Below are 27,464 nucleotides of genomic sequence, written 5' to 3' on the forward strand. Positions count from 1 at the left end.
GTGATGTTTGAGTGTATGATGACTTATGTGATTTTTTGATGATTCATGTGATGTTGTGGTGATTTGTGTGATGCTTAGGTGTATCGAGGGATTTTAGAGTATTTTAGAATAATTTATAATTATTAGGATAATAAGTGGAATCATTTTAATTAGAAAAATAGAATAATATTAGTATTAGAGATGATAAGGGAGAAATGATAAAATTGTAAGAGGTCAAATGAGGGCAAAAAGAGGAAAGTCATATTAGGGGTCCTATGGGTAAAAAGAGAAAAGAGGGAAGAGGGATTCATTCTGTTCGATCAAAGTTTAGAGAAGAGGCAAAGGAAGAGAGCTAGGGCACGAAGAGCACGGAGGAATTCGTAGAGAAAACGCGATGAGAATTAAAGCTAACTATAATCTAAGGTAAGGGGAGTTTATCATTGTTATTATAATTGATTTAGGGTTTAGATAATTGTAGGTTGTATTTAGGGTTTTTGTTGGATTGATGAACCTATGATGGAGATTGACGAAATTGGTGAAAATCATTATTTGAATATATGGATGGATGAATCCTTAATGAATGTATGAGGTTAGGACCTCTAAATAGGTGTTATAGGATGTTATATAATCGTAGGATTTCGATTTCTGAAACTGGGACTTTTTACGGAATCAAATTCAGAGGTACGGAAGACCTCCGAACGAAGAGGATTTGCTGGGCAAATGGTTCGAGAAGTTTAGCTACAGCCTTAATTCGCCTGGCAATCCATCCCATTCGCCGGGCGAATGGAGTCAGAATCAAAATTTTGTAAACTCCATAACTTTTGGAAATGCATGTTCTATTTTGTCTTTGTTATGAATTTTGTTTTCTTCTGAAGTTATAATTTTGCTCGGAGTGCAAAAATTCAAGTGTGGGAGAATTTGATTAGTGCATTTTATTGCACATTCTTCTATGGTTGTACTTAGGCATTTCCCTAGTTTATTTTGTTTATTTTACTGTTTTATTATGTTTTTAGAATTAAGTCTTTGTTTGCCTTTAATCTATTTTCGTATGTTGTTTTCAGCTTTAGCGGTTATTTAATACATGTCCATTGTGCAGATCCTAACTGGAGCTATGGGATGCCGTTTTGCACATTTTGATATACATTGGAAAGCTAAGAGAAAGAGCTACAAATTTTTTGTTGAAGCCAAAAGTTGATTCAGAGTGCAGGAGTCTCACATTATTCGTCAAACTCGAAGTTTTAAATTTTATGAAATAATTAGTGTTGGGCCATCTTTTTATTGTTTTCTACCCACTTGGAATTAGATGGGGAAATCCTAGTTCTCCTTGTAGCTAGTACATTCGTGCACTGTTCATTCACCTTGGAATTGACTATTTACAATTTTATTTTGGAAGAGCTTTGTACGGTTGGTCATGGAGAACTAATTCAAAGAGATTAATCTATTGTAATTAGTTTCCGCTGACACTTTGAGATTCTTTTAATTTCCAATAAAAATCTATTTCTTTTCAATTCTTCTCTTTGATATTTGTTTGCTTAATTTGATTTATCTCATGGTTGATTGATTTATTTCGATGATTGTATGTTCTTATACTTTAATCGCTTTGCTTAATTCGCGTATGTTTATCGTGTATGCTTAATTTACGATTTCTATATCTAATCCGTTTGTTTAATTTGGAAATTAGGAACATACATCATATAATACCAATTGCACTTGTATAATTGTTATTATAATAAAAAACGGAATAGAATCCATTTAGGAATTGAGAATTATTTGGGTCGATGATAAGTTGTGAAACCAAAATAGTAGATTAATCGTTTCAGCTTATTTTGATAATCACTTATTTGTACTATTTATCTTAATCGAACAAACCCCCCATGATAATTTTCAGTTGGTTAAAAATTGTACAAGAATCCTTGTGACATGATACTCGAGTTGTCGTTACCGTAAACTATATTTCAAAAAATACTCATCTTTGATCTGTGCGCGACAGCGGATCAGGTTGCAGAACCTCATGCACAATCCCTTCTTTCTCACATAATGTGTCGAAGTCTTTCGATATATATTTTCCGCCACCATCATTTCTCAAAATCTTGAGCTTTCGACCATAGATTTGAACTTGGCAAATACTTCGATCACTTCACTTTTCTTCTTGATCAGGTAAGTCCATAGTTTTTGACTGAAATCATCTATAAATGTTACAAAGTATTTGTTACCTCCATTCGAATCCACATGGATTGGACCACATACATCAGAGTATATGATTTCAAGAATTCCCTTCGACTAGCTTCCTGCATCCTTGCTGAAGTTGTTATTGTGCTGCATCGCTTGCACACATTCCTCGGACACTTCTCTTGGAATGTCGATCTCTGGTAACCTTAAAACCATATTTCTTCTTTTCAACTCTCTGATGTCATTGATGTTGAGATGGCCTAGTTGATAGTTCCATATCCATTCATCTCAGCTAGCTGCAGTTGGAAGTCACTTTTTCTCCATCACATTAAGCTCGATCTTGAAGGTTCTATTCTGAATCATTGAAATAGTATTTGGATGGGTGACCTTCTAGGAAGTTTATTGGAAAGCGTGTGAGTAAGGATAAAACATGCTGAAAAAGACTTGTGTTGGTTTGTGGGGTCAATCGATAAATCTGAAAGTAGTCAATGGCATTACAAATGGTATCAGAGCAAACCTCTCCTAGTACAATGTGTTTTAGGGACAAACCAAGCGGAAGCTGGTGGACATGTAACACTTTAGACCAACGAGGGTGGGGAATGGTTGTCAGTGCACGAGGCATGACAATGAGATAATCTCGAGGGTGAAGAGGTCAAGGAGTGGTCGCTGAATTCACAATGGAATGAGAGGGATCTTGAGGTTGTGTAGGTATGAGATTACATGGTTGAAGTAAGGCTTATAAGGATAGATTGGTACTACCTATACCAATAAGATGCATCTTCTTTTCAATAGCCTGACTGATAAGAATTCCATAGATAAACGTGCTTAACTTGGAGTAGTATTTGGATGGGTGACCTTTAGGGAAGTTTATGGGAAAGCGTGTGAGTGAGGACAAAGCATGCTGAAAAGACCCGTGTTGGTTTGTGGGGCCAGTCAGTAATCTTGAAAGTAGTCCGGGGCGTTACATGACTCAATATATGGATCTCCCATCGAATTCTTACCACTATTTTCCCTAAGCATAAGACAAAAAATCAAGTTGCTTTCTTTTATCATCAGCCATCTCTTTCTCAATCACCAATTTCCCATTTAAATCATTAGAAGCCTCTACTACTATTTCTTTTTCATTCAAAGAGCTTGTTTTTTATAAATACTCCTTGTTAACATTAACCTCATTCTCTGGATGAATGGCCACAACAAATTCATTATCCTCTATGTCATTTTCAGTAGTATGATTTCTTGTCGTATTCAAGTTTCTAGAGTCAACGTTCACAATGTCATTCACTATGATATTTACAGATTCATCATTTTTCGGACTTTTTAGGTGTGTGTCTTGTTGATTCATTAATCAATGGCTTCTCAATATTCTTGCTTTTCAACCTCCAAGATTCATCAATATTACGACCAAAATAGACATTGCTCACAAAAAAGAGGTAATCTCTCGTATTCCAATTGAACAAAGAATACATAATCCCCACTTTCCATCAAAATACAATCATGGAAAGTATCCGACATGTTAAGGTCTATTTACACACACGCAAAATTCCCCAATGATGTTATTCTCGTGAGGTCGTCAATTGATAAATGAAGACCAACATCATAATAAATTGAAAATGAAGTAGGTACTTCCCAATACTCTAACGAGAAACCATGCATCCTTAATCACACTTGAGCTTGTGTAATCTTCAAATTTTCAAGTCTAAAATTTGGCGTTCATGCAGACAAACACAAGAGCGAGAGCTTAACTTTCCATGTCTTTATACTCCAAATAGCCACGCTCCAAAGGAGTTAAATCCCAATTAGTAATTGGACTCAATAATTTCATGAGTTTGTCACGTAATTATGATGTCTTCAACAATACGTTATCTTTACTAGTGATAAATCTCTCATGTAAGTTATTCCCACAGAGTTCAAGTCCTACTTTATAAGCCTCTTTAGGTATCGTTATCAAGAGACGATTATCTTTGAGGCAAGGCTTGGTAAAATTAGAAACTAGTATGTCACGCGCATTTTGAAGAGCTTATCAAAATAATTTTTTGCTTGGGGTTGTGGACATAGGAATCATTCGAGAAATAAGAGTTGATCATGGAAGATCTCTATGTCGATGGTTTACCTCAAAAAAGTCCAGGCTGATTAGATTTTCTTTCAAACCTTAGTAGAGCATCCCAAAAATTCAAATTTTGTGCGAACACAATATTTCTTTTCTCAGACTTCGTTTTAACAATCTGAACGATAAAAGTGTAGCATTGTGTCTTGTGAGCATTGTGTCCAAAAATCCACTTGATTCAAAGGTTAACAAATTCAAAATCTCTAATTTAAAATTTATCAGAGAAAAACAAAAATACCTAACCTAAACTCTCAAATTGCTTTATTTTTTCTCATTAATTTATGAATATTTTTTTTTAACTATAGTATAATAAACAGCATAACAATTTTTTAAAAATAAAATAATAACATAACCTAACACAACAAATATAATGATTTATATGTCTATAACGTAAAAATAAATAAATAAAGATCATGATTTAAAATAGTAACTATTAACTATTAAAAGAGTAAAAAGAAATGGGAGGCGACGACGAGGGAAGGAGATGGGTCGTTGTCCATGGCTCATTCTTCTCCGTAATCTGAGCGTTTCATTCTTCGGGTTTTGGTCAGTTACGTTGTTTTCTCGTCTCTTCTTTTCTTTCTTTCGCTTTCTTCTTGGGTAGCACTTGTCAAGGGTTTTTCCAATTCTGCCCACTTCATCTTTGGTTTAAACTCCTGGTCTTAGGATCAAGGACTTTGGTGGAGGGGGAGGAAGTTGGGGCTTTTGGCTTTTGTGCCCAGTTTTCTTGTGGCGTTTGGCTCGCTGCGGCTGATTTAGGTCAAGTTTTGTTATGCGGCCTGCTTTAAAGCAAGTTGATCTTCAAAGGGGGGAGGGTTGGGTGGATGTCAGGAAGAAACCTTTTAGGAATTGGGTAGCGAGATGGGATACTTTCCCTTTCAATGGAATGTCGAAGGTTGCCGATCCGGGGAATATTTCCTCCTTTTTCGTTTCCGATTTCCCGGATTCCACCAAAGCTTGTGATTTGTTTGGTTTGTTTGGTTGCATTGGAATGGTGGTAGAAGTTGCTATTTCTCCCAGAAGGAATAAATTTGGGAAGAGATTCGATTTTGCGAGGTTCAAGGAGGTTGATGATTCGAGGTTGTTGGCGATCTCTTTGGACAATGTCCAGATCGGAGGGAGGAAGATACATGCTAACGTGCCTAGATTCGAACGTTATGCACCTTTTGCCCATGGCATTTTGGGCGGCAATAGGAATTTCAGGAAACATGGTTCTGAGGTAACAGCTTGTAACAAGTGGGTTCCCTTGGTTTCGGGCAACAATGCTTTGAGGGGTCAGTTCAGGTCCTTCGCAGACGTTGTGGGTAATAAAAGGCAGTGGTATGAAGAGGATTATAGGAAGGAGGTTACCTATTCTTCTTATATGGTTGCTAAGTAGAGGTTTTCTAAGGCGTATGTTGGAAGAGTGAATATTCCTGGTTTCACTTATAGCTTGCAAACTAAGTTTGAGATGGAGGGGTATTACAACATCAAAGTTTCACCGTTGGGTGAAAATTTATGCCTGTTGGAGGAATCGGAGGAGGGCACAATAGAAAATTTCATCGCAGAAGGAGAACCATGGTGGTTGAATTGCTTTGAGAAAGTATTCAAATGGGAAGAGGGGGTGGTGGATTCCTGCAGACCGTTTTGGATCATTTTTCGTGGTATTCCGATTCACGCTTGGAATGCAGATTTCTTCGCTTTGCTTTCTAATGCCCTAGGTAAGTTTTTATCGGTGGATGATCATACTGGCAGTGGTTTGTCTTTCGATTTCGCCAGGGTGAGGGTTTTGATCTCATTGGATTTTCGTGTGCCTGATAAGATCACTGTTTTGGTGGATGGCAAACCATTTTGTGTTAGCCTTTCGGAGGAAACAGAAAGCAGAGTTTTGAATGCTGGTTCTTCTGTCTTGGAACCCTCTGATTCTGTATCTTCCGAATCAGATGATGTTTTGTCTCGCTTTGTTGGCGTCTCGGTTAAGAGAGTTAGTGTGAAGACTATGGATTCTTTCGTGCAGGAGAGTCTTATTTCGTCTTCTGATCCGTTGGGGAAAGATAATGCTGATTCTAGCTTTGATGGTACTGTTGTTTGTGGTAAACAAGTGTGTTCTTTGTCTGCTGTTGTATTGAAACAGGGATAGCTAGATAAAGGAGCATGTGCGGTTTTCTCTCCTTCTGTTCCGCTTGGGAGTAGTGGTATAGGCAATGGTCTAGTCGAAGCTGCCGTTGGTGATTCAGGAGGCTCTCCTCTTTCCGGCATTATGCTGAAACAGGGAAAGACAGAGCCGTTGTGTGGTGCTGTTCTTGGTGTGTTTTCTCCGTCTGTATCAAATAATCCTGGGGGCTTGGTGAAAGTCGGTTTGAATGACAAGGCATAAACGGTAGGAGCTTTTAACGACGCCGTGAAACGGATTAATGTCAGAAAGATTGGTCGTAACAAGAAAGTGAATTTTAAGAATGTATCCGATTGTGGGGGCTCTCTTCATAGAAAAACCATGAGGAATCAGACTAGGTTGAAAGGCAAGGATGCAGCCTCGGACGTATCAATAGCGAAAATGAAGAGGTGTGCAACTTCAATGGGAGGCAGCAGAGTTTTGTCTAATTATAAATCTGGTGCTTCATCTTCTGCCAGGTTATCTCAGGATGATGGGGACAGATTCAGGGGGGCTGTTTGTTATGATACTCTCAGTGGTAACAACGATATTAGCAGGAAAAATGGTAGGCAGTGGGGTTATTTAGACAAGGAAGCCGGTACAAAAATTTGGAAAGCGATGGAAGGGTTGGGGGTGGTGTCTAAGGGGGGAGATGACAAGGTTATTGAGAGAATTGAAGTTATGGAACAAGAGGCGTCTTTGAGAAAAGATGGTTCGAAGGAGTATAACAAGCTGTCATTATGATTTTAGGTTCCCTAAACATTAGAGGGGGTGGGAATGCTGTAACGCCCCAATTTTCGATATTTATTTATTACGTAATTGTTGGGTGTATTTGGTGTCTTAAACTGATATTTAATTTTTATTATATTAGTTTAATAATTATTTAGTAAGTAGTAAAATGATTAATTAGTTATTTGGGCCTAGTAGTGATTAGTAATTGGGAGGGTGTGTAGTAAGCCCATTAGCAAATTAAGGATTAATGAGAGATTAATAAAATTAAAGAAAAATTAGAAGGAATAGTTTCTTTTGGCAAAATTGAGAGGAACGTGAAAACAGAGAAAAAGGCTAGGGCAAGAGGTAGAAGAACTCCACCATTGTTGAAGGATCAAAGCTCAATTCTAAGGTAAGGGGGGAGAATGGGTTCTCTAAATGGTGATTACAACATGAGAGGGTAGTGAGGGTTCCTTTCCCTCTTTAGGCTTCATAATTGACATGTTGATTCCTTCTTTGATGTGTGAATTGATTTGAATTGTATATTGTTCTTCATGATTAATGAGTATTGTATGATTGTGGACGAAATTCTGTTTTGGATTGAGGAAATTTTGGTGTGGTTTTGGATGTTGGTTGAGTTGTTGTTGTGTTCATAAAAGAACTGAATCTGAGTGTAAAACTGTCCAATTTGATGAGTAGGAATTGGGTTGTTATCATGTTAAAATTGATGTAGCATAATAGGTTAATGAATCCAGATGAAAGGTGTGAGTTAATAGGTGAAATTATGATGTTTTAGACCTGAAATCGCAGACGGGAAGTGATGAAAACGAGTGAGAACGGACTGGTGCGAATGCAGACTTGGAAAGACAATTTTCCTGTCAGTTTGCGTATGATACGCGTATGGGTTGAGGCCATACGCGTATGAGGGACAAACCCAGGGGGCTATAGGCGTATGATACGCAGTCCTGTCCCAACATAGTGCAACTTCTGGTGGAACGCGTATGGTACGCGTATGGAAGGGAGGCCATACGCGTATGGAAAAGTGATACGCGTATGGGAGAATTTTTAGTGCAAAACTGATCCTGGTGGTACGCGTATGGGACGCGTATGGGAGAAGAGGCGTACGCGTATGGGGTAGCTGTACGCGTATGGTTACGCTAGTGCGCAGAATTTTCCATTTTTGTGATTTTATTCTGATACTTGAGTGAGATGAATACCTTTCTGAGTTCCTTAAATTGTAGGACTTAGGTAAACATATAGGGACTATAAAAGTTATACTTTGTACATAAATATTGTGATAAGGTGTATTGATTGTTGTGAATGTAACTACAAGATAATGAAATTATAGTTGCATGTGGTTGAGCTGGTTGATAGCCTAAATGGCGATGAGGTGAAGGCTGAAGCCTTGTGTTGTTGAATTGTGTTGATGAGATATCCATATTGCATACATATGTCGTTGAGGGCTTATGCTCTGTTGTTGGCCTGTATTGGCATTGTTGAAGGCTTATGCCTTGTTATTGCCTCTAATATAATGGCATCTGTTGAGGGCTTATGCTCTGTTGGTACCACATGCATGTAGAGTCGATAGTTACATTTTCATTTATCTGACTGTTTGTAAATGTCATGTAATGATGTTGTTGTGTGATTGATGGTGTGAGAATCTGTTTATGATTGTGTTTGTGTGTGGTGTAGATACTACTCCTTAACCATGTGATATTTCACCGTATATTTATTGAATGTAATTCTCACCCCTTTTCTGTTGTTGTGTCTGTGCTTCTTCGGGAGTACAGATAACCAGGTACCAGAGTAGTGCTTGGATTTCTCGAGTGTTACCTGATCGAGTCTTAGGAGTCGCTCTGATACGTAACACGGGGATGTTGGGATACGCTGTGTTTTGTTTTCCTTTCAGTTAAATGTTAAATTGTTACGTATCTTGATTTTGACATTATTGTTGGACCACCTGTTTAGTGGATATGATTTATTTGTTGGGACCGTGGTGCCATGAGAATTAATAAGCTGTTTTGAATTCCGCTGCAGTATAGGATATTCTATTTTAATGAATATTAAATAAAGTGATGTTATTGTGAATTGTTTAGAAGATGTGACATCCTACTCGTATTACTCTGATTATTTATGTATTTATAATTCGTTTATTTTCGATATGGGAAAGTGGGGTGTTACAATTGGTATCAGAGCAGTTCGGTCCGTCCGACCATGTAGTTGAGTCGCTAACAAATCGAGTATTGTTAATCTCGTTATCTAAACTATGTTTCTGTTGCAGTGTTTAGTTGAAATGGCTGGAAGAAACGATGCTGCGATTACTGCTGCTTTGGAGGCAATGGCTCAAGCTCTGGAACATCAACCTAATGCTGGTGAGAATGCTGGGTCTCGCAGTTTGGCTACTTTCCAGAGGGAGAACCCGCCGGTCTTCAAAGGCAAGCACGACCCCGATGGAGCCCTAGAGTGGTTGAAAGAGATCGAGAGGATCTTTCGTGTAATGGATTGTACTCAGGCTCAAAAAGTTCGCTATGGGACGCATATGCTAGCAGTCGAAGCTGACGACTGGTGGCTAGCAACACGTCCTAGACTAGAAGCTGCAGGTGAAGAGATCACTTGGGACGTGTTCCGAAGAGAATTCCTGAGGAAGTACTATCCTGGGAGCGTCCGTGGCAAGAAGGAAATCGAGTTCCACGAACTGAAACAAGGGAACATGTCAGTGACTGACTATGCTGCAAAGTTCACTGAATTGGCCATATTTTATCCATACTATGATGGAGAGGGTGCAGAGTTTTCAAAATGCGTTAAGTTTGAAAATGGGTTACGCTCTGAGATCAAGAAGGCTATAGGGTATCAGCAGATCTGCGTTTTCCCTAACTTGGTAGACAGCTGCAGAATCTTTGAGGAAGATAATGCTGCTCACTATAAGATTGTCAGTGATAGAAGAGGTAAGCAGAGTCAGCAACGTGGCAAGCCTTATGACACTCCAGCTAGCAAGGGCAAACAGAGAGCTGCTTCGGGCCAGAGAACAAGTGGGGGAGGTGCTCCTGCCCCGATTGTGTGTTTTAAATGTGGCAAGGCTGGTCACAAAAGTACTTACTGCACTGATGACGTTAAGAAGTGTTTCCGTTGTGGCAAGACTGGCCATATGATGTCTGAATGTAGACATAAAGAAGTGGTTTGTTTTAATTGCGGTGAAGAAGGACACATTGGAAGTCAATGTCAGAAACCAAAGAAGGCACAAGCTGGTGGTAAGGTGTTCGCATTGGCTGGTACTCAGACAAGCACTGAGGACAGACTCATTAGAGGTACTTGCTTCATCAATAGTATGCCTTTAATTACTATTATCGATACTGGTGCTACTCATTGTTTTATTGCTGCTGAATGTGTTGAAAAGTTGGGTCTTGTGCTATCTTCGATGAATGGCGAGATGGTAGTTGAGGTTCCAGCTAAAGGATCTGTGACTACATCTCTTGTTTGTTTGAAGTGTCCGTTGTCGATCTTCGACAGGGACTTTGCTGTTGATTTAGTATGTTTACCGTTAGCCGGGCTGGACATCATTTTGGGAATGGACTGGTTAGAATATAACTATGCTCATATCAATTTTTATAACAAGACTGTGAGATTTTCAACTGCCGAAGAAGAAGGAGCTGGTTTAGTGTCATCTAAGCAGGTACGACAATTGCTGAAGGAAGAGGTAGAGATGTTCTCGTTGATGGCAACATTGTCAATCGAGAATCAGAACATCATCGATGAGCTACCGGTAGTATGTGAATTCCCTGAAGTTTTTCCCGATGAGATTCCCGATGTGCCGCCAGAAAGAGGAATTGAGTTTACGATTGATCTTGTACCTAGTACCAGACCTGTTTCTATGGCACCGTACAGGATGTCCGCTTCTGAGTTGACAGATTAAAGAAGCAATTAGAAGACTTACTGGAGAAGAAGTTTGTCAGACCAAGTGTATCGCCGTGGGGAGCTCCAGTGCTGTTAGTGAAGAAAAAGGATGAAAGCATGAGACTTTGCGTAGATTATAGACAGCTGAATAAAGTAACCATTAAGAATAAATACCCGCTACCGAGAATAGATGATTTGATGGACCAATTGGTGGGTGCGAGTGTTTTTAGCAAGATCGATCTGAGGTCGGGTTACCATCAAATTAAGGTTAAAGATGAAGATGTACAGAAGACAGCATTCAGAACAAGATATGGACATTATGAATATTCAGTGATGCCATTTGGTGTTACGAACACGCCAGGAGTATTTATGGAATATATGAACCGTATCTTCCATGAGTATTTAGATCAGTTCGTCGTGGTGTTCATAGACGACATCTTGATATATTCTAAATCAGAGCCAGAGCATTCAGATCATTTGAGGACGGTATTGCAAGTGTTGAAAGAAAGGAAGTTGTATGCGAAGTTGTCCAAGTGTGAATTTTGGTTGAAAGAAGTCAGTTTTCTGGGACATGTCATATCTGGTAGTGGCATTGCTGTAGACCCATCTAAGGTAGATGCTGTGTTACAATGGGAGACTCCAAAGTCAGCTACCGAGATTAGAAGTTTCTTGGGTTTGGCCAGTTACTACAGACGGTTTATTGAAGGATTTTCTAAGTTGGCACTTCCGTTAACTAAGTTGACGTGTAAGGGCAAAGTGTTCATATGGGATGCACAATGCGAAGAAAGTTTTGTGGAACTGAAGAAGAGATTGACGACAGCTCCGGTTTTGACGTTACCGAACCCAAGAGAACCTTTTGTAGTTTATTGCGATGCTTCTCTGATGGGTTTAGGTGGTGTACTTATGCAGAATGGTAAGGTAATTGCTTATGCGTCGAGACAACTGAGAATTCATGAAAAGAACTACCCTACACATGATTTGGAACTCGCTGCTGTTGTTTTCGTACTAAAAATTTGGAGACATCATTTCTATGGTTCTAGATTTGAAGTCTATAGTGACCATAAGAGTTTGAAATACCTGTTTGACCAGAAGGAGCTGAACATGAGACAGCGAAGATGGTTAGAACTGCTGAAAGATTATGATTTCGGGTTGAATTATCACCCCGGTAAGGCAAATGTTGTGGCTGATGCCTTAAGCCGGAAGACCTTGCACATGTCCGCTATGATGGTTAAAGAATTAGAACTGATCGAACAATTCCGAGATATGAGCTTGATTTGTGAAGTGACACCGCAGAGTGTTAAGTTGGGAATGCTTAAAATTAATAATGACTTTTTGAACAGTATCAAAGAGGCTCAGAAATTGGATGTGAAAATGGTAGACATGATAGTGAGTTGTGGCAAATCCGAGAATAGTGATTTTAGGGTGGACGCGCAAGGAGTGTTGAGATTGCAGGATCGAATATGTATCCCTGATGACAATGATATGAAAAGGATGGTTTTAGAAGAAGGTCATCGAAGTAACTTGAGTATTCATCCTGGAGCTACTAAAATGTATCAAGACTTGAAGAAGATATTCTGGTGGCCGAGAATGAAAGAAGACGTGGCACGATTTGTATATGCTTGTTTAACTTGTCAAAAATCGAAGATTGAACACCAAAAGCCTGCAGGATTGATGCAACCGTTAGAAATTCCAGAATGGAAGTGGGATAGCATTTCGATGGATTTCGTAACGGGGTTGCCTAATACTGCGAGTGGACACGATTCGATATGGGTGATTGTTGATAGGCTTACCAAATCAGCCCATTTCATACCTATTAACATCACGTATCCGGTGGCAAAGTTAGCTGAGATCTATGTCCGAATGATTGTGAAGTTGCATGGTATTCCCTTGTGCATTGTGTCGGATAGAGATCCGAGATTCACTTCAGATTTTTGGAAGAGCTTGCAAGAAAGTTTAGGTTCTAAGTTGAGGTTAAGTTCGGCGTATCATCCTCAGACGGATGGTCAAACTGAAAGGACTATTCTGTCTCTGGAGGATTTGTTGAGAGCATGTGTTCTCGAACAAGGAGGCTCGTGGAGAACTTATCTCCCATTGATCGAGTTTACTTATAATAACAGTCATCATTCTAGTATCGGGATGGCACCTTTTGAAGCGTTGTATGGTCGGAGGTGTAGAACTCCGCTATGTTGGCACGAATCCGGCGAAGGCGTAGTACTTGGGCCGGAAATTGTGCGAGAAACCACAGAGAAGGTAAAGTTGATTCGGGAAAAGATGAAGGCTTCACAGAGTAGACAGAAGAGTTATCATGATAAGCGAAGGAAGGAGTTAGAATTTGAATCAGGTGACCATGTGTTTCTAAGAGTCACGCCTGTGACTGGTGTTGGTCGTGCCCTGAAGTCAAAGAAGCTGACTCCACGATTTATCGGTCCTTATCAGATTTCAGAGAGAGTTGGTACTGTCGCTTATAGGGTGGCGTTACCACCTAACCTGTCGAATCTGCACGATGTGTTTCATGTGTCACAGCTTCGGAAGTATGTTCCAGATCCATCTCACGTGATTCATATGGATGATGTGCAAGTGAGAGAGAACCTTACAGTAGAGACGATGCCGATTCGGATCACAGATCGTGAGATAAACTCCCTTAGAGGTAAAGATATCCCGTTGGTGAAAGTAGTCTGGACGGGGACTACCGGAGAAAGCATGACCTGGGAAATGGAGAGCAAGATGCGAGACTCCTATCCCGAGTTGTTTGAACGAGGTAAGATTTTCGAGGACGAAAATATCGTAAGTGGGGGAGAGTTGTAACACCCCAATTTTCGATATTTATTTATTACGTAATTGTTGGGTGTATTTGGTGTCTTAAACTGATATTTAATTTTTATTATATTAGTTTAATAATTATTTAGTAAGTAGTAAAATGATTAATTAGTTATTTGGGCCTAGTAGTGATTAGTAATTGGGAGGGTGTGTAGTAAGCCCATTAGAAAATTAAGGATTAATGAGAGATTAATAAAAATAAAGAAAAATTAGAAGGAATAGTTTCTTTTGGCAAAATTGAGAGGAACGTGAAAACAGAGAAAAAGGCTAGCGCAAGAGGTAGAAGAACTCCACCATTGTTGAAGGATCAAAGCTCAATTCTAAGGTAAGGGGGAGAATGGGTTCTCTAAATGGTGATTACAACATGAGAGGGTAGTGAGGATTCCTTTCCCTCTTTAGGCTTCATAATTGACATGTTGATTCCTTCTTTGATGTGTGAATTGATTTGAATTGAATTGTATGTTGTTCTTCATGATTAATGAGTATTGTATGATTGTGGACGAAATTCTGTTTTGGATTGAGGAAATTTTGGTGTGGTTTTGGATGTTGGTTGAGTTGTTGTTGTGTTCATAAAAGAACTGAATCTGAGTGTAAAACTGTCCAATTTGATGAGTAGGAATTGGGTTGTTATCATGTTAAAATTGATGTAGCATAATAGGTTAATGAATCCAGATGAAAGGTGTGAGTTAATAGGTGAAATTATGATGTTTTAGACCTGAAATCGCAGACGGGAAGTGATGAAAACGAGTGAGAACGGACTGGTGCGAATGCAGACTTGGAAAGACAATTTTCCTGTCAGTTTGCGTATGATACGCGTATGGGTTGAGGCCATACGCGTATGAGGGACAAACCCAGGGGGCTATACGCGTATGATACGCAGTCCTGTCCCAACATAGTGCAACTTCTGGTGGAACGCGTATGGTACGCGTATGGAAGGGAGGCCATACGCGTATGGGAGAATTTTTAGTGCAAAACTGATCCTGGTGGTACGCGTATGGGACGCGTATGGGAGAAGAGGCGTACGCGTATGGGGTAGCTGTACGCGTATGGTTACGCTAGTGCGCAGAATTTTCCATTTTTGTGATTTTATTCTGATACTTGAGTGAGATGAATACCTTTCTGAGTTCCTTAAATTGTAGGACTTAGGTAAACATATAGGGACTATAAAAGTTATACTTTGTACATAAATATTGTGATAAGGTGTATTGATTGTTGTGAATGTAACTACAAGATAATGAAATTATAGTTGCATGTGGTTGAGCTGGTTGATAGCCTAAATGGCGATGAGGTGAAGGCTGAAGCCTTGTGTTGTTGAATTGTGTTGATGAGACATCCATATTGCATACATATGTCGTTGAGGGCTTATGCTCTGTTGTTGGCCTGTATTGGCATTGTTGAAGGCTTATGCCTTGTTATTGCCTCTAATATAATGGCATCTGTTGAGGGCTTATGCTCTGTTGGTACCACATGCATGTAGAGTCGATAGTTACATTTTCATTTATCTGACTGTTTGTAAATGTCATGTAATGATGTTGTTGTGTGATTGATGGTGTGAGAATCTGTTTATGATTGTGTTTGTGTGTGGTGTAGATACTACTCCTTAACCATGTGATATTTCACCGTATATTTATTGAATGTAATTCTCACCCCTTTTCTGTTGTTGTGTCTGTGCTTCTTCGAGAGTACAGATAACCAGGTACCAGAGTAGTGCTTGGATTTCTCGAGTGTTACCTGATCGAGTCTTAGGAGTCGCTCTGATACGTAACACGGGGATGTTGGGATACGCTGTGTTTTGTTTTCCTTTCAGTTAAATGTTAAATTGTTACGTATCTTGATTTTGACATTATTGTTGGACCACCTGTTTAGTGGATATGATTTATTTGTTGGGACCGTGGTGCCATGAGAATTAATAAGCTGTTTTGAATTCCGCTGCAGTATAGGATATTCTATTTTAATGAATATTAAATAAAGTGATGTTATTGTGAATTGTTTAGAAGATGTGACATCCTACTCGTATTACTCTGATTATTTATGTATTTATAATTCGTTTATTTTCGATATGGGAAAGTGGGGTGTTACAAATGCTCTTAAGAGAAGAAGGATTAGTTCTTTGGTGATTAAGAGCAAAGCGGATATTTTTTTCATTCAAGAGACAAAATTAACATACATGCTTGATTTTGTGGCGAAGAGTTTTTGGAATGTTAAAGACATTGGGTTTTCGTTTGCTAAATCTTCGGGTAGATCGGGTGGCATGATAATTTTATGGAGGGAGAAGGAGGTAGAGGTCATGTTGAGCTTTAAAGGGGAGGGGTATATTGGAGTGAAAGTGAATAAGAATAACAATTTCTTCTACTTGGTTAATGTGTATTCTTCTTGCGACATTTCTAAAAAGAGAATTATGTGGCATAAGTTATTGGTTTTGAAAGAAGAATTCAATGATGGGGAATGGATTAAAGGAGGAGACTTCAATGCTATAAAGACAAGGGAAGAGAGGAAGGGTAGAGGAGTCTTATCCAATGTTAATGAAGCTATTGAATTTGCGGAATTTATAGAAAAAAGCTTGTTGGTGGATGTTCCTTGCAAAGGAAAGAAATTCACTTGGTATAGTGGCGATGGTAGATCGATGAGTAGATTAGATAGATTTCTTGTATCGGAGAAAGTGTTGAATGATTGGGGGGTGATTGGGCAAATGGTGGGGGAGAGAGATATTTTCGACCATTGTCCTATATGGCTTGAAGTGGACAACAAAGATTGGGGACCTAAACCATTCAAATTCAATAATGAGTGGTTTTCACATGAAGCCTTTTATTCTTTTGTGGAGAATGAGTGGAAAAGCTTCATAGTGGAAGGTAGAGGGGATTACATCTTGAAACAAAAACTCTTTCTTCTTAAAGGGCGTTTAAAATGGTGGAATAAGGAGGTCTTTGGAAGAATCGACTTGGAGATTCAAGAAGAGGTGAGAGAAATAAATTGTGGGGATGATTTGTTAGAATTGGAGGGAGAGGATTTCAACCCGGATACTTTGATTAGAAGGAAGGAAGCAACGAGTCGCTTTTGGATGAAATTGAGAATTAAAGAGAATATGTTAGTGCAAAAAGCGAATTTGAAGTGGTTAAGGGAAGGAGACTCCAATAGTGGCTATTTTCACAAAGTCATGAAGGAGAAAAGAAGACACAATCATATAGGGCCCATTAACACTCTAGATGGGAGGTTGGATAAGGTAGAGGACATTAAAGATTATGTGGCTAATCATTTCTCAAAAAAAATTGAAGAAGATGAAGGGTCGGCGGTGTTGGAAGGTATTATTTTTGATCGTATTAGTGAGGAAGATAAGATTTGGCTTGAAAGACCTTTTCAAGAAGAGGAGATTAATGAAGCTTTAAAGAGTTACGGAGGTACTAAGAGCCCGGGTCCGGACAGATATTCTTTTCTTTTCATTAAAAGATGTTGGAATTTCTTGAAAGTAGATTTCTTGAATTATTTTGATCACTTTTTCGAAGGAAGAGAATTGTCGAAGGCGGTTACTTCTTCTTTTCTGGCGTTGATTCCAAAGTCCGTTAATCCACTTTCTTTGGATGATTATAGACCGATTTGTTTGGTGGGGTGTATGTACAAATTCATGGCGAAGATGTTGGCGGGGAGATTGAAAGTGGTGTTGAACTCTATAGTTTCGCCTTGTCAAAGCGCTTTTGTTCCGGGTAGGCAATTGCTAGATGGGGTTTTGGTGGCAAATGAAGTAGTGGATTTTGCTAACAAAGAAGGTAAATCTTGTCTCCTTTTTAAAGTTGATTTTGAAAAGGCTTATGACAAAGTTTCTTGGAACTTTTTGAGGCACTTATTTTTGAATATGGGCTTTGGTGGAAAATGGAGGAGTTGGATGGAGCTTTTGGTTTTTAATAGTGACATGTCGGTGGTGGTAAACGGGAGTCCTACTAGAGAGTTCAAGGTTAGGAGGGGGTTAAGACAAGGTGATCCTTTATCGCCTTTTCTTTTTGTTTTGGTGGCGGAGGCTCTTACGAGATTGGTTCGGAAATCCATAGTGATTGGAGAGTATGAAAATTTTGTGATTAATCGGGTTTGTTGTGTGGATATTCTCCAATTTGCGGATGATACTCTTTTAGTAGGGGAAGGTTCGTGGAAACACGTTAAGGCGGCCAAGATTGTTTTGAGAGCTTTTGAGTTGTTGCCGGGGCTTGGAATTAATTTTCACAAAAGCAAATTGATCGGGATTAATGTTTCGTCTAACTTTTTGGAAGCGGCATCTTTGTATCTCTCTTGCAAAATAGAAAGTGTTAATTTCTATTTTCTCGGTATACCAATTGGATTCAATCCTAGGAAGGAGTGGACTTGGAATTCGCTTTTGGAAAAGATGAAGATTCGTTTGTTGGGGTGGAAAAATCGGTTTTTGAATCTTGGTGGAAGAATTACACTTTTGAAGTCTATTTTGATTTCTTTAGCTATCTTCACTATGTCTTTTTACAAGATGCCGGCTAAAGTGGTGAGTGAATTTACAAAATTACAAAGTAATTTCCTATGGGGAGGGGTGAATGAGAATCGGAAAATTCATTGGGTGAGTTGGAGGGGTGTGACTTTGCCTTATTTAAAAGGGGGTCTAAATATCAAGGATATAAAATTTTAATTTAGCTCTTTTAAATAAGTGGAGATGGAGAATTGCTAATGGGGGGGAGGCTTTGTGGTTGGATGTTTTGAAGGCACGATACGGTGATCTAAATATGCAAATTTTCGGTGGTGGGATTCTCGTCAAAAGTCCTTCGTCTTCCTTTTGGTGGCGCGACTTGCTAAAGGTTGGTAAAACATCTTCTTTTCTTAAAGATCCTTTTATAGAGAGTTGTTGTTTTATAGTGGGTAATGGATTTAACACACCATTTTGGGAGGTTTGTTGGCTTAATAATGTTTGTTTGTCGGAAGTTTTCCCGGAACTTTATGCTATTTCTTTGTTGAAAAATGTGTCCGTGGCGGTGATGGGAGGGTGGAATGAGGGTATTTGGAAATGGGGGGATTTGGGCATTTCGGAGGAAGAAGCGGTTGAGATGGGGTTATTTTCTAAGCTTTTGTCCTTACGGAATTTCTTAGAATCTTTTGCGGGGTGTGTTTTGGAGAAGGATTCCGTGTGTTGGAATATTGAGACGGATAAGTGCTTTACGGTTTCATCTTGCTATTGTCGGTATGCTTCCCGGCGAATTCCTTTTGGTCCTATCAATAGGAATGGTGGAGCGTTGGAAAATATTTGGATGATGGAGGTGCCTTTCAAAATCAAGACCTTTGCTTGGAGACTTTTTGTGAATAGACTTCCAACAAAAGATCTATTAAAGGTTAAAGGTATTGTTTTGACCGCTTCTAATTTACTTTGTGTTTTTTGTGGATTACATTTGGAAGATAGAAACCATATTTTCATTAAATGTAATGTAATTAAGCTTGTTTGGAAAGATATTGGTGAGTGGGTGGATTTCTCGGGATGGAAGGAGGAAGATTGCATTCCGCTTTTTTTGGAATGGTTTGCTTTGAGTAGGAGGAAAAGAATTAAAGAAGGTAAATTGGGGGTGTTATGCTTGGCCACTTGTTGGATAATTTGGTTGACAAGAAATGACTTTTGCTTTAAACAAGAGGTTTGGAATGTAAATGATATAGTGTGGAAAATCAAGATTTTGGTGTGGAGATGGTCTTTCTTTGGTGATAGTACTTATTCCAATTGTAACTTTTACGATTTTTGTAAAGACCCGTTGTCTTTTTTATCGTGATTGTAATTGGTTTGTAATATCCTTTTTGTCGGACTTGTTCCGGTTTTGTGTGTCAAGGTTGGAGAACCCTTAGTTCTCCATTAATATAATTCTTGCTTACACAAAAAAAAAATTGACTCCAACATATAATATCACACCAATTAATGTCAACTATCTTTTATGTTAATTATTGTAAGTTTTTATAAAACTAATTCCATTATAGTATTATTTCCTTTTTGGAATTTTCCCCTTAACAATTATGAAAAGCTAAAACACAATTGGGTGAGCTAAAGTGGTAAACCCAACCCATTGATGGTGTTTAGAAATATTTTACAATAATTAAAATTATTTGAATGGTTACTTACATTCACCAAATGCTATAAACTATCTTATTAAAGTAAAACTTTTTTTGTAATTTTTACTATAAGTTGATCAAACAAATTTTCATTTATTTCATCCAAAGAAAAAAAATATATGAATTCCGTTATCAAATTCGTTTATGTTTCGATTATTTACATTTCACTACTTTTTGTTTTAATCGATTCTGGTAAGTCAGTTTTATTACCAGTTTCCATTATTATTATTTAAATTATAGAAAATGTTTAATTATTTTTAGTAATATTCATTCTTTCTTTTTTTTAACAATGCAGCTCGAATTTCTACGGGTCGACCCATCCCACCTATATTTCCTTGCAATGTTTATGATGACTGTCCATGGGATTTGTGTCTTAATGCTGTAGGTGTGTTTTGCATGAATGGTGCTTGTGGGTGCTTATAGAGGAATTTTAGTTTATTAATTGAGTTGAAAAATAAATCCATATTATTAAACACCTGTCATTTAAATTTTTGTACATAGAAATATAATAATATCATCATAAGATTAAATTAATATTATTAATATATTAAAAACAATATACAAAATAATAATTAAAGAACATAATTAAAAAATAGCAAAGATTAACAATTATTTTTAAATAGATTTTATTCGTTAAAACAACATTGGCTCTTCATACTCAGCCAAAATCTTTTTCACAAGTTGTTAGAATTTTTGAATCACAATTCACAATTGTAATATTAGGGTTATTATGTAATTATTCAAAATCATAGTGGTCTAATTAATAATTAATTAATTAGTCAATGATAACAAACGAGTCATGTAGCAACTAGGGGTGACAAAACGGGTCCAGCCCACACGGAAAGCCTGTTTTGCCCGAACTTTCTACAGACACATTTTGAATCATGCTCACATTCTTGATATAGTGAGATCAGCATGATTCTGCATGAGACCAGTACTCCTTGACAAGCTTTCTAAACAATGATTCTTCTCTTTTCATCAACCTCATTGGCTCATCATACTCCGCCAATTTTCCTACAAACAGAATCAATGACTTCCTTTTCCTTGAAGAAAACAAGTACATGATCAAACATATTCTTCAAACTTACCATCACTTATAGCGAGAACCATGCTGCAATCCATCACAGTTGGTATCCTGTGTGCTACTGTGATCACGGTACAATCTGCAAACTCGTTCCTAATGGTTTTCTGCAGAATCAGATCAGTAGAATTATCAATCGATGCTGTTGCTTCGTCCAATACCAATATCTTACTTCTTCTTAAAAGAGCGCGCCCCAAACAGAATAACTGCCTTTGTCCCATGCTCCAGTTTGATCCATCTTCAACCACTGCGGTCATTACTACCTTAGAAGGAAAAATAAATGTACTTCTCTATCATAGCTCTATAATAATGAAACTTTAAAGTGTACCTGAGGAGTTCAAACCCTCTTCTTTCCTTTTGATAACTTGTCGCAACTGACACTTCCCGAGAACCTTCATATCGACCAAGAGTTAGTCAACATTTTTTCTATACAAAGTTAAGATAAATAGATTTTATCATACTTTACCTCCCATATCTCTTGATCACTATGTTTCGATAAAGGGTCCAAATTATATCTTATAGTCCCATTAAAAAGAGTAGGATCTTGAGGTATAACCCCGAAACTAGACCTCAAATCATGAAGGCCGATAGATGATATGTCTATCCCGTCAACTATAATTTTTCCTCCTGCTGGTTCTACAAGACGAAATAAAGCACTGATAAGAGTCGATTTCCCACTGCCTGTTCTTCCAACAATACCAATCTTATGCCCGGCTATAAATGTGCATATGATCCCATCGAGTACAAGTGGTCCGTTAGACCTGTATCGTATCTGGCATGGTAAAAGCAAAAGACAAATTATGTGGTTCATTTAAGCTGTTTTTTTCCCTAAACATTATGTTTCGCATTTTTGAAATTAGTACCAAAATTACCTTCAAGTCGTTTATTTCTACTTTGCCTGCAGTTGGCCAGTTCAAAGGAGGACGATTTCCTTCTACTATTTCTTCTGCCTCACTTTGTATATGCATATATTGATTTATCCTTTCTACTGATATTATGTAATTCGCAACAGTGCATTGATTTCGTATTGAAGATTCTAATGAATCATTTAGCGAAAAGCCATAAGATAGAGCCATGCCAATGATTCCTGGGACAGTCGTCGTTGAAATTTGCATCAAGATAGAGATGATGTTATTGTTTTAGGATAATAATGACCAAATTTTTACCTGAGCTTAATGTTCCAGGGGGAAGCATAATCATGCAGAGTGCTGCAGCGGTGAGAACAACCGCACTTATAGTTTCTAATCGTAGAAACAACCACTCATTCGAGGCAAAACTATGGAAAAAAGCACTAGCATTAATATCAATTAGATCAAGGTTCTTCTCAAAATAACGTTCTTCCTCCTCATAAGCCCTTATTGTTACAGCTCCGGCAACTGTTTCAGCTACATGATTAGCTAATAAAGATTTTGTTGTGCCATTCATCCGCATTACTTCTTTCGCTGAGGCAAAACAGTATCTCTGCTAAAAACAGACACGGAATACCTTAACGTATTTTCTTTTCAACCAAGAATTCGAAGATGAATCTGTAAATCACCTACCTGCATGTAAATAGCAGCATAAACCATTGGTATAGCCACAATCAAGACTTGCCATGTGACAACTGCCAAAACCGTAATACTAGAATAAAAAAGTATCGTTCCTCCCACAGCAAAAGAAAGGCTAAACGGAATGTCCAGATCCATAATGCTCATATCAGATGAGACCTATAATACAATGGAAATAAAAGTTAGAATGTTGCGTTATTTTTTCTCATTGGAAGAAACAATTGTTTGATTTTCTCACCCTACTTAGTATTCTTCCCAATGGTGTAGAGTCATAAAATGACATGGGCGCACGAAAGAGGGAGTTCATCAACTCTGAAGATAAATATTTTGATGATTGAAGACCCAAAGCTACTACAAATAGACTTCTGGTGAACACGAAAACCGTTGAAAAAGAACCAATAATGAAATAAACTAAAATCAATTGCAATGTACTGACAAGGGGATTGTCAATATTAGAAGCCATCCACGAGTTTTGCAATATCTGACAAACTACAAAAACCAGCTGACTAAGTGAAGCCATTGAGAAGAATATATAGCCTTTCATCTGATTCAGATATTGTAAGTAAGGCTTCAATCCTGTGTCTCCCTTCTCTCTTTCTTCTTGCTTAATCAATTGATTTTCTTCTTTTGGTGCTATAAACTGCTTCAACACAAATGCTTCTTGCATACGTTTTTCGGAATTGGAAAAAGTAGAACTTGCAGCAAGTTGGTCTGAACCAGTAGTCTCCTTGTGAGCATTGACAAGACCTAGGAATTCCGGGCTTGAGTTTAATAGCTGGTGATATGGACCAGCTTGTAGGATTACGCCATCAGCCATCAACTGCAAACAAAATAAAATATTTGATCAACCACGTTAAAACTAGCGCTGTAAAAGAGGTCCAATATCTATAATAGTGAACTATAAATGTAAGGGACTTACCAAAACAGAATCAAAAGCCGGGAGGAAGTCGACTTGATGAGTAACAAGTAAAACTGTTTTCCCTTGGAGTCCTTCCATGATGTATTCCTGTCAAGTTTCATAGAAATCATCTTTAGTACACAATGACAGTAGACATGTATGTATGTATGTATGTATGTATGTATGTATTACTAGAGTATCCGAAGATAAGAAGTTACATTAATCAATTTTTTTGCAGTATGCGCATCAACAGCGCTAAATGGATCGTCCAATAGATATATATCAGCGTTCTGATAAAGAGCACGAGCTAGCTGAATTCGCTGCTTCTGACCTCCACTTAAATTAACTCCTCTCTCACCTATTTCAGTGAGGTCCCCATAGGGAAACAACTCAAGGTCCTTTACTAACGAAGACCTCTCGAGTGTTTCTTGATATCTTTGATCATCCAACTTAGACCCGAACAAAATATTTTCCCGAATTGTTCCTATTTGTATCCATGCTGCTTGAGAAACATATGCAAACCTCCCATTAACATCAATCTGAAATTTAGCAAAGAGAATCAGACACCTAATAATTATACTTTGATTTAGAAGTGTATAACAGTAGTTGAAAGCTTACAGCTCCCTTTGTTTTAGGAACTTCTCCAAGAATCGTTGCTAAAAGGGTTGATTTCCCTGAGCCAACTTCTCCACAGATAGCCACCTTTTGGCCATGCCTAACCTCCAAACTTATGCTCCTTAATGTTGGATTTGATGCATTACCTTCCCATGAAAAATCGGCATGTTTTATAGAAATTGAGCCTTTGAGGCTGAAATCAAGGCACTCATTCTTCAAATTTTCACTCTGCAGTTCCGGTGCATCAAGGAAATTAACAATTCGAGCAAATGCAACTTTTGCTTGAATGACCACCGCAATAACATCCGGGATGCGAGTAATTGGCTCTTGAACAAGGCACACAGTGGCCAAAAAAGTGAAAACATTACTTGCATGCAAAGGAACTTTCAAGAAGTAACATGCCAGAAAAGAAGCAGAAGATACCAACATCGGCGAGGTCCAAAAAAGAAAAACAAGGTAAGTTCTTCTTAATTGCACGACATATAACAATTTAAGTTCCACATTTCTTAAGTAATCTACAACATTTTTAAAATGGATTTCCCATGCATATAGCTTCAACACTTTCATATTCACAAGAGCTTCAGAAGTAGCCTTTAATCTCTCATCCTGTGCCACCATAAGTTTGCTCTGAAACTTGTGTTGTAACTTTGCTAGTGGAGCATTGCAAAGCACAGTGAAAACTATCACCGCCAATGATGCCAATGTTGCTAGTCCAATTGTGCGGAAAAGTATTACTAATGCAATACAAAGTTGGAGGATTGTTGTCCAAGTCTGGTGAAACCAAAATGGAAATTCTCCGACTCTACAAGTATCGACTGTGATATAATTCATTATCTCACCGCCCGAGTGAGCAGAATTGGACAGTCTTAATACTTTTCTATATATGGCCGCAGTAAGTATTGATCTAACTTTCATTCCAACAAGTCTAGCACGGAAATACCACTGTCTTTGTGATAAGGATTCTATGATTTTAATAAACAAGAGTGATATGACTAATGTATAACCTTCATATTTGAAACTTTCATTACCCTCAGCGACCGATATAAAGGAACTCAGAAGTAGAGGAGTTGAAGATAGAGCAAGTACCTTGAGCAAAGCAAAGAACCCGGTTAGCAAAATCTCTCTCTGGTGGCACAGAATGATTGTCCATAAAATCAATGAATGTGATGATAGATCCTCTTGTCTTTTTTTGTCTAATCGTTCTAAAAACGATAAATAACAAACTTTCACTCTGTCGGACGCTCTTAATTTTGGGATATCCTCGTCATCAAGTGTTTTCTCTTGACCGATTTTCATCAATGGATTCAACCACCAAAACCAAATCTTACTAAAGACTCCAGCTTTGGCAAATGGGGTAACAGGAATAACTTCGTCGATTAAAGGGGTACAAAGACTATCATCAATTTCACTATCAACATCCTTACATTTACATATTTGGTATGTGCATAAGAGCATCAAATTAGCTCCTGGAAATGACATAACATCCAAAGCTACTTTGAGAGAAAATGATTCTATACTTTCAAATGTATAAGATAAGGATAAAAAGCATAATATAGCAGAAACAAAGAACATGAGAATAGAAAACAACCACATCCATGCTCTTGGGATTTGTTTTATCTCAAGACTTATACTTAAACTTACTAACAACCATGCAAGTCCATGAAAGAGTTCTTGCAATTGCAACCACTGGTTAAAAGGTAAAGCCTCCGCGAAATCCGAAATTCCTAAGCATAAATACAACAAACTAAGAGAGCCATTGGCTATGGCAGAAACTATCTGCAACTTAGAATATCTTGCTGTACTCCAAAAGGATCTTGAGTGAGACTTCAAAATCATGATGAATGACAACATGATTAGCATGAACAGATCAAAGCAAAGTACTAACACATGGTTGATGCATGAGGAAGGATCTTTAAAGAACTTAAAATCATAACACAAGGCTTTTCCTCCATCATCATCACCACTACCACAGTGCACACAAATCATGCTCAAAATATTATCCATCTTTTTCTCAAATTCTCTAACAAAAGAAAATCCAAATCATATATTTTTTATCAAATACATAAGGTGGTATTTTAAGTTAAATATTTGTATCAAGTGATTTTAATTTTTTAATGTAACATTTTAGATTTTAAAGAAAGTTGACACCTTATCATTGAGTCTAACTTAAACTTGGCATATGTTAGGCTATAGGTCTTTGTCAGTCTATATATGGTTTATAGATTTTAAAAAGAAAAGTGATATGATTTTTAATGGGGAACAAGACAATAGTGTGTTGGCTGGCACTATTGTGATAAAGAAAAAAATTCAATAAACTATAAACTAACATGATCAATTATAAATTAATAAATTAAGCTGTTAAAACGATTTTTTTTGGTGTAGTTATAATTTTGGTCAATCGGTATATAATGTGTAATAAGTAAATCTAACGCAGAATTATATGGTGCACTTAGTATCTTCATATATATATTAATATTGTAATTAAGTCTCTAATATATTAAATTTAAAATATTTAACCCATTTAATATATTATTTTTTTAACTTTTAATCTTATATTTTGAATATCAAAATTCAATAAAACAACAATTTCATTTTCTTTTTTCAACCTATACGTAGAATGATACCAACATTCATTATCTTCATCTGTCATTGGAGAACGACCACAATAACAATCTTCTTTTCAACTGTGTAGAACGAATACATGTTTCTTATTCTCTCATTCAATAACATGTGAGCTAATTGTATTAAAAACTTAATAATTGTGCATGTCATACAATTGTTCTAATATTTAAAGCTTTTCCAATCAACACATATATTAAAAAATTATAAAAAGAGCATTACAATTACAATTTAATTTGTCTATATAATAATTTATACAATTCAATCAATATACTTATAAGAGAACAGTATTGTTTTTATCGTTAAAATTGTTTTAAATCTAAGTAAAAAAATTTTTTAACAAAACGCTGCGGGCAAAATCCGCCCCATTCTGTCTCGGCCCACCTTTTTAAACGGGTTAGGTGGGGCGAACCAACTTAAGGCACCGAGTTGAAAAATTCATCCCAACTCATCAAAATGACGGGTCAAACGGTTAGACCCGTTTTACCACCCCTAGGTACATATCATTTAATGTGTATCTTCATATATATATATATATATATATATATATATATATATATATATATATATATATATATATATATATATATATATATATATATATATATATATATATATATATATATATATATATATATATATATATATATATATATATATATATATATATATATGGCAAAACGACATTTTAAATTTAAAATATTTAGCTCATTCAATATTTTTTTTAAACTTTTAATTTTATATTTTGAAAATCAAAATCCAATAAAACAACATGTAAAACGATATCCACATTCATTTTCTTCGTCCAC

The 27,464-nt window shown here is 37.3% G+C and overlaps 1 protein-coding gene and 1 long non-coding RNA gene across 3 annotated transcripts; one reads left to right on the plus strand and one right to left on the minus strand.

Moving 5' to 3' along the window:
- Window positions 1-19,712: 19,712 nt before the first annotated feature.
- Window positions 19,713-20,377, plus strand: LOC131623639 (uncharacterized). The gene is made up of 2 exons (XR_009290276.1): window positions 19,713-20,087; window positions 20,191-20,377. It is a non-coding gene; the product is annotated as an uncharacterized LOC131623639 (long non-coding RNA).
- LOC131623638 (ABC transporter C family member 10-like) lies at window positions 20,367-26,143 on the minus strand. Of its 2 annotated transcripts, none has more exons than XM_058894643.1 (11): window positions 24,040-26,143; window positions 23,640-23,960; window positions 23,443-23,529; window positions 22,762-23,343; window positions 22,518-22,682; window positions 22,143-22,440; window positions 21,849-22,063; window positions 21,443-21,748; window positions 21,305-21,368; window positions 20,984-21,223; window positions 20,367-20,909 (listed from the first exon to the last, which is right to left on the minus strand). In XM_058894643.1, exons 1-11 carry the CDS (start codon window positions 26,038-26,040, stop codon window positions 20,806-20,808), a joined length of 4,383 nt encoding a protein of 1,460 aa, XP_058750626.1. In that variant the 5' UTR covers window positions 26,041-26,143; the 3' UTR covers window positions 20,367-20,805. The 2 variants fall into 2 exon arrangements, with proteins under 2 accessions (XP_058750626.1, XP_058750627.1); XM_058894644.1 differs by having other exon boundaries at window positions 20,369-20,909; window positions 22,143-22,437.
- Window positions 26,144-27,464: the final 1,321 nt, after the last annotated feature.

This window comes from Vicia villosa, unplaced genomic scaffold (genome assembly GCF_029867415.1).
Source record: "Vicia villosa cultivar HV-30 ecotype Madison, WI unplaced genomic scaffold, Vvil1.0 ctg.000076F_1_1_3, whole genome shotgun sequence".
Lineage (NCBI taxonomy): Eukaryota > Viridiplantae > Streptophyta > Magnoliopsida > Fabales > Fabaceae > Vicia > Vicia villosa.

Excerpts from the sequence above, each read along its gene's own strand:
- LOC131623638 (XM_058894643.1), bottom strand. The coding sequence starts at position 26,040 with ATGGATAATATTTTGAGCATGATTTGTGTGCACTGTGGTAGTGGTGAT. Across the intron at positions 22,683-22,761 it reads TGGGAAGAATACTAAGTAGG|GTCTCATCTGATATGAGCAT; the intron begins GTGAGAAAATCA and ends ATTGTATTATAG. Across the intron at positions 20,910-20,983 it reads GGTTCTCGCTATAAGTGATG|GAAAATTGGCGGAGTATGAT; the intron begins GTAAGTTTGAAG and ends TTCTGTTTGTAG.